This window comes from Phalacrocorax carbo, chromosome 11, assembly GCF_963921805.1.
Source record: "Phalacrocorax carbo chromosome 11, bPhaCar2.1, whole genome shotgun sequence".
NCBI lineage: Eukaryota > Metazoa > Chordata > Aves > Suliformes > Phalacrocoracidae > Phalacrocorax > Phalacrocorax carbo.
The window spans coordinates 12,584,221-12,596,268 of NC_087523.1; the positions used below are offsets into that span (position 1 = coordinate 12,584,221).

Here is a 12,048-nt window from a genome sequence, read left to right on the forward strand (position 1 = left end):
ATTCATGCATTTGCCTCTCTCTCTGCAACTCACATGTCTTTGGGATGCTGCCTTCAGCAATATACTTAGGCACCTTCTATGTTTCCTCATGGCATCATCACTTGATGTTGCCCTCTACCCATGACATCACTGGCCATCTTTCCCTGCCGTTGCACAGAGCGTAACTCTGCCTTGGTGACCTCTACAAGCCTCTATGCATGGCCTCTCCTGTGCAAGAAAGCCCCGAGCTGGCAGCCCAACCAGTCCCTGCTGAGCAGGAAAGCCATGGGAGAGAGGCCCAGCTGTCTCCATCCACAAGGGCATCGCCTGTGGAGAAACACCTCCATGAACTTTGTCATGGGATAAAATAAATATGAGGACTCTCTCTCTCTCCTGTGCTCCTGGGATGCAGGAGACATGGGCTTGACCTCCCTGAAGTGAAAGTGGAAATTGGGCACGGTCCCCTGTGGTGTGCAGGAGCGATCTCTTTTATCACATCTGCTGTGGCCCCTCAGTGCAGGTGGTGGATGCTGCAGGGCTTTGGGAGGAGACAGCTCCAGGTGCCACCTGCTCTGGGAACACATTGTCCCCATGGCCAGCAGAGACCAGCAACTGGGTTTCTCCGCTCCTCCTGCCTCCCGGGTGACCGTGTTGAGCCCTGGCCCTCCTCAGAGCAGGAGAGCTGTGGGGACAGAAGGAGAAAGGAGCTGAAGCCATCCATACCTCCATGCGGTGGTCAGAACTGGAGTTTTTACCTAGATCCTTGCAATCCATTTCACTGTTACTTCCAGCACTTTTTATTGGATCTCCATGACTCAGATCAGGAGCTTTGACTCAGAAGGGGGCTCCTCTGCTGGCATAAATGGGAAGGAGCATCCCTGGGAGGGAGAGGTGCTACACCTTCTAAAATGGGGATGCCTCATGGGAGACATGGGTGCAACAGATACACTCTGTGTCAGAACAGATCTCCATTGTTAACAATAATGAGCAGGGAGGCATTTTTTGGCACTTCTTAACTGTCTGCAGGGGATGAAGGCCCTTTTCCTTGCCTTGGGCCCTTCACACTGCCAGTCATAATATGACTAGAAATGCCAGTCCCAAGGGACATCGCTGCCGCTCCTAACCACCATCATGGAAATGCGAAGAGAAAATAAACTTGGGGCCTTTTATGTGCTAAGCTTAAACCTGAGCAGACCTTTGCCACAGATCAGGAGTCTGTGTTTACAGCCCTGAGGTGAGATATGCAAGTGGGATAAGTCAATGACACACCGCTGCAGTAAGCAGGGCCAGGCAGGCTGACACCACTGAGAAGCTGGTCCCCATCTCTGCGGCAGTCGGTAGCCAGGGGACATACAGCCAGACATGCATTCACGAGATGACTGAGGCTCCACATCCCTCAACATGCACGCAGGGATGAACGCACACATCCCAGGGCACCACAGCTCTACTACAGCTGCATGTCAGCCCTAAGGCTGCCTTGAGGACCCAACTCAGCCACCTCTGAGCATCACCAGTCTTCAGGTATGGCTGGAGCAGATTGTCCCTCTGCATGGGGAGACTAGCATGCACAGAGCTGTTCTGTCATTGTAGGCATGGGAGATAAACCTCAACAACCACAGCTATCACAGCACTTCTGCACTCTCATAAGCAAAGAACCTTCACTTGGTCATATAATTTTTCAAGTGAAGGAAATTCCAAACTAGACTCTGTCTTCAGCCTCATAAGCTAAAAGACAGGCTGGAGTGGGAGCTTGGTGCATGAACCCATCTCCATGAACAATCCTTTCTCCCTTCCCTCTACACTTTCCATCTTCTAGTTAAAGAGATTTGAGCACAGAGGAGATACATGACTGCATGCAGAGCTCTACTCACCAGTTCACCCCTTCACAGTTCCTAAAAACAGTGAATATTTCCACTTACTCTGGAGAAGTCTGTACTATCTTGCAAAGTGATGAAGGATCTTTCACTCAGCAAAAATGGGGAACCCTGTATATACACGCTGTCTTTGGGATATTTCCTCAGGAATATATAACATCTAGCATATGGTGTGTCCAAGCAGAGGGGCTCCTAGGCTAATACATTAGGAACGATTTGTGAGTTAGAGGGCACAGAGCTGCCAGAATTACAGTTCCAGCTGTCCAAGCAGTTGCTGGTGGCTGTCAGCCCCATTAGTACATGGGATCAGTGACTTGTGGTCTTCTCTTGCCAATGCCTGAGGGTGATTAGGTGGCCCTGTAATTGTGGAACATTTGTCCTGCAGGATACCTTGAAGAAAGACCTTTCCTGCCAGAACCTGGAGCTGCAAGTTCAAAGGGTCTCTGGCTGGGTGAGTTCAGTCTTGGATGCAGCGGGAAACAGGGGCTGTGCACTGCATCAGGTGGGAAAGCTTCTCTTGTCTCTGTCCTCTATTTCTGCCTCATGAGGTACACTTCATGTATTTTCAGGGTGTTTTCCAGCTTCCACCCAGGAATGCCAGCTCTGGGGCTGAATATATTCTCCCTTCCTGCAGGGCATCTATTAAACTTCTGGTTTAGTGCCTGGTTTGTTTTTCTTTCTCTTCTCTTGTCCTTTTTCTGCTTTAGAAGAATAACCATCTTCTGCTGTGAGTTGTTGGCTTTACATCCTGCCAGTGGGGAGAAGGGACCAGGAAGATTTCCCACCTTGGTAGCAAGCCTGTGGGAAAAGCAGAACTTATGTGATAATTATTATGGCAAGGGAAAAAGCTCCTTATTCCCTTCTGCTGCAAGAGGGACGTATGACACCTCCTCTGGGCGGGAGGTGACACAGCTAAGTGGTACTGGTGGACCTGTATTTTGGATGCTCCCTAGCACTAGTTCTAATTATGGTATTTCCTAATGTTGGATACTTTCTACTGAATATCTACCCAGAATTCATTTTCTGAGTGCATCTTCATGCTTGGAGAGGAGTTTTAAAGCATGCCTTGGTGTTGGCAAAGCTCAGCCTTCCTCTCTTTCCCTGCTCTTGCTAAAAGATAGGGACAATCTGATTCACTGCCTCACTGTTTTACTCATGCAAACCCCTCAGGACAGCACTGATCCTTCTCTCCCATGCCATGAACCCAAAGATGGAGATAGCACACAGATGAAGACCAGGCAAGTGCTCAACTGTAAGACACCATGGAGAGAGGAAAAAAAAAAAAAGAAAAAAAAGAGGGAAAAGAAAAAAGAATTAAAAGAAAATTGCACTGTCTGGTGGCTGTAGACCATAAGCCATGATCTGTAGAGGCTATTGGCACAACACTGTCATGCTAATTATGACTGGAAGTCAGTGGCAGACACAGAATAAGAAGGGAGGTCAGGGTGGAGCTTGCAGCAGAGCAACAAGTAAGAGGGGAGAGAAAATTAATTATTTAATAGTGGAGGACAGCAAATGGCCACAAACACAATCCTCCATGGCCTATTCAGGGTGATTACAGCCACAGCATTTCAACTCCAGCAGCCTCTCTCAGCTCTTTTCACACTCAGAATATGAACTTCAGAAGAAACCATTGCTGGGTTCTCTCTGGAAAGCAGAAAGCCCCCAGCAGGGGAGGGACACCCAGAATCTGGGATTCTGGGAGGGGCTCAAGGATGCCCATCTTCTGGAGGGCAAGAAACAAACACCTCAGTGAGCATCATCACATATCAGTGTGCATCAGCTTTAATGACACTCAGCAGAGATGAGTGACTAATTCCAAAGCAGTCCTTTATTCATGAACATGGCTTCAGGTAGATTATTCAAGAGCAGACAACAGCTTTTTTGAATGCATTCACTGCTAAGCAATTGGCTTTCCAAAGTTTCCCGTTGTGGCTGAGTGGTCAGATAATTCATGTGACACGGTTTCTGCTCCCGACTGGGTGAACTTGCAAGCACAAATGTCACCATTTGTGAGCATAATTTTCCCTCTTCATGTATGCATCTGACATTTGCTTTCAACTTACCTTTTTGCCAGTAACATGCAATCACAGCTGGTGGGAAAGAGCAGTGCTAAAGGGCCAGAAAAGGGAGGAGCAGCAGGGCCTAGGAGGGGTAAATGGGCCCCTGGTGCCCTGAGTCTTGGCAGAGGCAAATGTTTCTCATCTCCCCAAGAGCTCCTCCCTGGTACCCAGCAGCTTAATTCAGAATAAGTGCTTCAGAATCACACTGCTGCCAGGAGACTTGTGTGCTGGCAGCAGAAGATGAGGTAAATACCATACCTGTACAACAGCCAGCACCCAAGAGGAGCAGGGGCAGCTCATCCAAAGGCGAGGAGGATGCAGAGTACATGATCTGTGATGTGCCTTTGATGAGGAAACCATGAAGAGCCATGCCAAGCTTGAGGGAAGGGAGCATTATGAACCCCAGAGCCCAGGATCTGCCCAGCCAGGGCTGGGGCAGTTCTCCCTGCAGGGAAGGGCAGGATGAGGGTGCTGCCTGGTGGCCACTGTGCAGTGCCCTGTGCTTCTTCAGAGGCATTTTGGACTTTGTTCTGCCAAGCTGCAGTGACACATGTGCTCTGCCCTCTTGTCCCAGAGGGCTGACCATCCACGTACAGGTGTCAGTCAGCACCAGGGGAGGGGAGACTTCTTGGAGGGCTTGCTCTGAGCTGCCGCAGGTACAGCATCCAGGACAGTCCTGGCATGAGAGCTCACACATTTCTTCCTGGAGCCACAGCTTCTGCTCTGTATTCAAAGTGCTGCTAGAGCTCTTCTTTTTCCTAGGAGAAAATGCTCCACGGAAATACATTTCTGCATGCCTGATGTAGGGATGTAGAACTCCTTAGTTATACTACTTTTTAAAGATAAAGATCAGAACCTGATGCACAGGAGATTGTGACTTAAGATTTCAATGGCTATTACCATTTCAGCAGGCAAAGACACAGCACCTGATTCTCAGTAGTATTTCTGAAAGTTCAGCCTCCCTTTTCCCCCAGACTGTGCTATACCCATAACACAGCACCCTCCAGGGAAAGCTGAGCATCCCTGTTGAACCGGGCTCCCATGGCCTGCAGAAGTCTCCAGTCCCACCAGAGGCTTCAGATCTTCCCCAGCACCCTAGGAAGAGGCCGCCAGGCCACACTGTCCTTTAGCATAAAGAGAGCCTCAGTAATTCACCTTCTTTTTTATCTCTGTGGCTGAGGAAAGAAGCTCAGCCTTTGCTGATCACACAGTTTCAGGCAACCACAGCACCCATCAGTGCTTGCAGCTGAGCCACTCTTGTCTAGGTGCATCCCCCCGCTTGCCAAAATGCCATCACCTTTTCCATCCTCTCCCCTGTCCCACCTCCCTAGTAAAAAAAGAAAAAAAAATCCCCTCTGCAAGCCAGCAGGGGTTAATGTTGTCAGCCATGACGTCAGGATCCCAATTTGCCCGGAGAGTCCCCCTCCCCATCCACAAACTTCCTCTCTCCTCCCCTCCCGTTGTGACTTTGCAATGAGCAGCAAAACTCCACAGGAGCTGCGGCAACAGCACTAGGGAGACATCCAGTCCTCCCTCGGAGAGCAGCTCTTTCCACAGACAGGAATTTATTTTTTTTCTACACATGCATATATGTATTTATTTATTTACTGGGTTGCATTTGGTTTTCCCTTTTTTTAACCCTTTGAGAAAACCCCCAAACCATCCAAGTGAGGAGCCTGAGATTTCCCTAAAATAAAAAAACAGCACAGTGGGGTTAGGTTGCTTCCCCTTCCCCCTCGGAAAATAAAGAGGGAGGGGGGAGCAAGTAGGTAAAATCCAGAATAAAATCATATTGCTAGATAACTCACACCTCCCCCCTCACACACACACACACACTCTCTTTCTCCTCCTCCTCTTCTCTGAAGGTGGGTAGCAGGAGCCATGCAACATCTGCAGAACCGGATGGCAAAAGAGCAGGAGGAAAAATAATCCAAGTGGAGTGCTCAGGGGACACCGAGTTCTTTTTTCTTCTTCTTTTTTTTTGTTTTGTTTTTTTTTTTTTTTTCTTCTCCTTCTTCTGTGTACCTGTGAGATTCAATTTCACATTTTGCTGAGCCCATTTGGGGGCATTTTATTTTTCTTTCTCTTGGGATTTTCTCCATTACCAGAGGATGTCTCTTGTTGAGAGGATGCTGAAAGGAAGAAGAAACGAATTCTTTGACTGGCACTGAAGGAGGGGGGGGGGGATATTTTTCCCCCACATTTTTTAGGTTTTTTCATTATTCTTTTTCTCTAGGAAATCATTAGCTGGGGGGGTTGGTTTCTTTTTTCCCTCCCCCCCTTTTTTTGGAGGGGGATTTCAGAAGATCCATCCTTCTTTCCCCTCCCCTCCAAAGATTTTTTTTTATCCTTCGTCTTTGTGGAAATGTGGACATTTCAGGCAGACAGATTGAGTGGAATTGTCTCTGCTTTAGCAGCTCTTTGTCTCGCCTGCTGTGCGCAAAGGTAAGGATTGCCATCCCAGGCTGCAGGGACCGGGGGGCTGATACAGGATTTGTTTATTTTGTTTGGGGTTTTCTTCATCGATCTGTATGTGGGAAAAGGGAAGGGGTTCTTTCCCCAAATTGCTTCCCTTGCTGCCTGCTGTTGTTTTTTCCCAGTCCGTGTCATTTCAGGGGGAGGAGGGATGCTCATACATGAGATGTGGAGCAGGCTTTCTGCAGACGGAGCCCACATCGCAGCCCACTTGCAGCGCGTCCCCCCTCCCCCGAACGCGACCGGGGGGAAAACGGCAAAAGCGAAGCATTTTGCTGGGTAACATGGTGTCCGTAGGTGCCGGTGAGTGCATGGCACAGCGCTGTGTGCATACGCACCCCGGCACAGGGCTGCCTTGGCCATGCCTGTGTCTGCACACACGCAGCCACACTCGCATCCAAGCGTGCTCTGCCTGTGCCGAAGCCCTGGCTCTGCAGTGTACGGGAGGCAATGCCCATGTCTGTCCCTCCATGCAGATTTATGGCATGCAACATAATCATCTGTGGGTGCAATCTGTTCATATACATCCTTGCATGTGCACATTCATCCATGCCCATTCTGGTGCACACACGTGTACACAACATGCCTACAGAGCACACCACGCTTTACCTGCTCTGCATGTAGCCATGTAAATGTTTGCACTAATACCCGGCATACTCAAGCTGCAGCTATTCCTCGTATATGCCTTGGTTACTCCGAGTGATCCAAGCAGCCAGAGGTGCAGGCACCCATCCAGCCTGGACAAGGTGTACGGAGCACACCTGTTTGCTCTGACACAGGCATTTATCCACTCCTTCACACACACAGAGTAGCGCAGCCTATTCCTCCTCACTCTCCTTTCTCACACATGCAGGCAGGTGGGATTGTACCTCTATGCTGACAGCGTGCATGAGGTCTGCTGGGGAGGGAGCTATGGCATTTCCTTGCTCAGCCATGCACTCTGAGCAGTGTGCTCCTGATGCACACATGCAGGTCCCCGCACAGGCTTGCAGATCTGTATATACAAAAATTTATGTTCCCATAGTTATAAACATGCACATGCGCAGATTCGTGCCCACCTTACCCACACCATTCATGCACTGCTGCACTGTGTATGAACACACAGAGGCATGCTTAGAGGCAGCATCCAAGCAAATGTGTAAAGATCAATGCCCATCTCAAAAGCCTTTGCTCAGATGTGTTCTTACATGTGTGTTTATATCTGCTTATGTCCAGGAGTGATATTCACCTATAGTCTGCATGTATATCTGTGCATACCTTGGAGACAAAACACTCTCCCATGTGCACATGCCTTCAGCTACTCCCACACACCCCAGCCAGCAGCATGGTGCACATATATGTAGATGTTTGGCTGCAAGTGTATGTTTATATGCAAAGCACATGCACACCCACACAGAGTCAGGGACACAGTATTCAAAAATACAGTTCACAGGCTGGATGTACGTGCTCCCTAAGCGGATGTAGACCCACATTTGCCAGGAATAACGCTTACATGCAGCTGCTCGCCTGCAGCTGGGCAAACGCACAACTTGCCTGTTCAGCACAAGTGCTCCTTTTTGGATCAAAAGGAACACTGAGAGGCAAGAGACCTTGCCCTTAATCATTATGCCAGTTTATGCCCTCACTGGGCCAACTTGTAGCTGATGAGGAGGGAAAAGCCCCCATACCCCTCTTCCCACTCTGCCACTTCCTGCAGGGTCCCTGGCACCTTGGTTACCGTTTCTGCCTTAATTTCCTTGCCTATATTAAAGAGGTGACACTGCTTCCTGAGTTTGTCCTGTGTGAAGCTAAACAGAAGTGTCTAAATCCCTTGAGAAATACATAGTGTCTATATTATGAATATGGAAATCTGTGTACCTAGGAATGACTGTCTAGAGATGAACAAATGCTGGCACACACTGTCAATCCACAGCAAGCATATACACATAAGCATTTTGCAAAACCACTCATACCTGCATAGAAATCCACAGGTGCAAGCAGATCTTGCAAGCCTCGACACAGTGTTGTGAAAATGTCCATCTGGGCACACCTCTCTGGCCTTTTTACAGTGAATAAAGCAATGCAACGAAGAGCTGTACTCCTGTAAGGTGCATGCTCAGGAACGCAGCTCAGACAGTTCTCCCCCCAAGCACAAGTGCTGAACAGTTTGTCCATGCACCAAAGCTGGGCCTGGGAAGTGTGCTGCCTCACATTCACACATCCCTGTTTGGTTGAGAAATCCCTGCACATACACAGCCTGTGCATTCAGAGCCTTAACGCATGCCCAGACTCCCCAGCGGTCCCACATGCCTCCACCCACACCTATACAGAGAGTCTGGGCACCTGGGAACCCAGCCTCAGGCATGCACCAATGCCTGTTTCTGTGCTCCTGGATAAAATGTGGCCACAGCCCAGTGTCTCATCACACCCAATGGAGCAAGATCTGCACCCACAGGCACCTCCACACAGACTTGGATGTGGTCGCACACATGCACACAGAGGTCTGTGCGTGTTTCACAGCTGTACCCTTGAGCTCCCGCATTTTCATGGGCCTGCATGTCTGTGTGCACAGCCAGGCAGTCCGTACGTCCGTGTGTGTGTGTACACAGACATGAGAGCACAAATGCCGGTGTCCAGCGAGGCACAGGGCTGGCTGGTAGAGGCAGTGCTATGGTGCAGCTTTCAGTTTGACTTGGATGAATGTGGGAGGCGGTGTTGACAGGGAGACATACTGTTGTGGTGGGTGACTGCAAAGAGCAGCAGTTGTCACTAGCAGGGTCTCTATTCTCATGCAAAGCAGGGGACGAGGGTGGCACAAAGGCTGGGTTTTCAAGCAGAAAATCTATATATCCGACAGCACTGAATAGGTTAAATATTTTTAGCATCTCCTGCTTTTTGATTTCCCACCTTCAGTTTTGCTTTGGCTCTTGGGCTGTTATTAAAGGGAGCTCCCTTGCTGAAATGGCTGGAGGAGATGGATCAGTGTTAGGGAGGACGGCTGGCCCCCCTGCGTGCAAGTCAGAGGGTTGGGAGGGAAAGGATCGCTGCCCTACCACAGAGAGCAAAAGATGGACTCTCCTTCCCTCCCTCTGTCTCTTGGTTTGCATTGCTAAGAAGTCACGGTGATGTTGAATGACAGAAAATTATATTTTACATGCCAAAGATCAGCTGTATGTTAAGGCCACAGGGCAAAAGGAGCATTGTTTTTCCTTCACTTCAATAATATGAAGAAATATCTGGGTGTGCTGAGAAGCTCACGTTGCAGTGGGATGTGTGACAGTGCAAGGTGCCTGCTGAGGGGAAGGTGGGGGCTTGTGTAGTGGGGACCTCAGTGTGTGACAAGTCTGTGCTGTGCGGTGTAAGACCAGGAGCAAGTGCCCAGTGTGGCAGGGGAAAGGGAGTGAGCCCTGCAAGAGAGGGCTGCAGCTCCCCAATGCACACCTTGGTGCAATAGAAAGGATAATTTCTGCCTGTGTGTGTGGGGGTGTGCATGGTGCAGCACCCCCTGAGTGTGCAGGTCAGTGGTTGGGGAGAGGGTGTGTGTGGTGAGCGGTGCCCACATTGAGGGGGCTGCCAGCCTGTAAGGACTGCTGAGATGCAGGCACGCACTGGGCAGGAGCACGGGGTGATGGAGTTTGGAGTACCCAGGAGCTGGGGCGAGCTGCAAAAGAAGAGCCAAAACACCTGCTGAGACCACCCCCAAGGACAGCTTAGGACCATCTGGCAGCCCTGTGGGGCTCGTGTACAGGCCGGGGGCCAAGAGCTGCACCAGGGACAGAAAATACAAGCAAGAAAGGAAAGGGGGAGGCTGTGCCCATGGCTGGGGTGTCTGTAGCACACATAGGCACTTTGGTGCCTTGGGACACGAGGGATGCTCTGGCGGTGCTGCCCAGCTGGGACCCCCTCCCACGGGGCCAGTGGCACAAAGGATGACAAGGACTCTTTTCTTTTCTCTTTCAGCCCATCCACTGGGAATATTTCTGTGGTGAAAGAGATTGTGGACAAACTGCTGAAGGGCTATGACGTCCGCCTCAGACCTGACTTTGGAGGTATGGTGATGGCCGGTCGTGGGGACCAGAGCATGTGGGCCATTGCGTGTTTGTGCTGCTGGCTTGGCTGTTCGCAACGCGCACTGACCTTGCAAAATGCTCCCACCTATCTTCTTCCCCTGCCACTGTTTGCTAGGCCTATCTCCTTCTTGCCTTCTCCCTCGTGTTTCTTTCTTGCCTCTTGGTTTGCCTCCTCCTCCTCTCCTCCTGCCATGACCAATTTCTGCAGACAGCTGGTGATTCTCCATGGTATGGTGATTCTGAGGTCTGGGACAGAGACACTCTGCTTTTCCTCTACTTGAAATTTTCCTCTATCATAGGCAACAGGTCACCCTCATCCAATTCTGTTCCCAATTCCAGAATTTTTAGCTCTTTTCCTTGCAGAGGGTTGGGGTGTCCATTGGCAGGGCTGTAGGTTGGTCTGCCAGGCTATATGGGATAAAATATTCTGTGGGAAACTGGTGGCCTTGCTGCTTATTCAGTAGGAAACACAAGGATCTGTGATTCCTCTCTTGAGTTCTGTGAGCAAAAAAGAGAATGGGAAGAGCCTTCTCTTTGTCATCCTGGTGGAGATGAAACATGAAATAATTCTTAGGTAGCGCTGTACTCCAGGGTACAGTTAAGGTCCATTTGTTGGAGAGGAGGAGGCAGTGGAGAACCACAGCTGACCACACAGGGAGGGGGATCTGGAGGACTTCTGGCTTCAGCCTGCCAAGGTTGGCTGTTTTCAGTCTTTTCTGAGCAATGCTATTTCCTCCTCATAAGGAGATATGTGGGACTGGGGGATTGTCAGGCTGCAGGAGGACAGGAACCACATCGAGATGTCCTCCATATGACTGTTGGGAAGCAGATTCATGCTTGTGCTCTGGAGCGGAAGAGATGCCAGGGCCAAGTCCATAGTGATACAAGGAAGGAGTTTTCTCCCAAAGGGCCTGATCCAGAGTTCCTTGAAACTGGCGATGGGGAATATCCCCACTGATTTCATCAGGTATTGAAGTCACCTCAGTGTATTCCAGTTTCCCATGACCCCATGAATGAACCCATCTCTCCCTGAAACTTCTGTTTTCCCTGCCCCTCACCTAAACCTGCCCCCAGCCACTCATGCCCTTTACCCTTCAGCAGAGACTGCTTTCTTCCCTCCCCATGCACACTGTCCCCACCGCCCTTGCCCCTGCGCTCTCCCCCAGGGTGGAGTGGGGCTTTCAGGCAGCAGCATCAAGTGCTGCTGGGTCCTGGCCTCATGGAAAGCTGTGGGGTGGGGGAGATGCTCATCCCTACATAGTGCTCAGAGGGCATCTGGAAGGTCACTTCAGTGCAGTGGGGAATGCTTTGGGGAGGCTTAAGCGCTCTGCAAGGAAACAGGGGTTCCCCCTGACCCTTCTCTCCTTTGAACATGGGATTTGATTTAAAGGCTCTGTCTGGGAAATGTGAAATGTCCCTATTACCTGACCAGCTTCAATCACAGGAATTGGTGCAGTCACATTTTATGAGGGGGAGAACTGCAGATATGACACAAAAACTGCAAGAAAACCATCTTGTATGCCATTGAGATGATTATGATACAGTAAAACAGTAGGTGATCTGGCTTCACGGAGGCACAGAGCAGAGGTGTGGAGTAGGGAGCTGTGG

The 12,048-nt window shown here is 50.1% G+C and overlaps 1 protein-coding gene across 2 annotated transcripts in view; it reads left to right on the forward strand.

Moving 5' to 3' along the window:
• The first annotated feature begins 5,073 nt into the window (after window positions 1–5,073).
• LOC104042409 (gamma-aminobutyric acid receptor subunit beta-4) overlaps window positions 5,074–12,048 on the forward strand; it is an 86,857-nt gene continuing 79,882 nt past the window's right edge. For both annotated transcript variants that reach the window (XM_064463168.1, XM_064463169.1), the window contains exons 1-2: window positions 5,074–6,361; window positions 10,331–10,419. In XM_064463168.1, coding sequence (XP_064319238.1) covers window positions 6,282–6,361; window positions 10,331–10,419 — 169 coding nt within the window. In that variant the 5' untranslated portion in view covers window positions 5,074–6,281. The remainder of the gene's footprint in view (window positions 6,362–10,330; window positions 10,420–12,048) is intronic.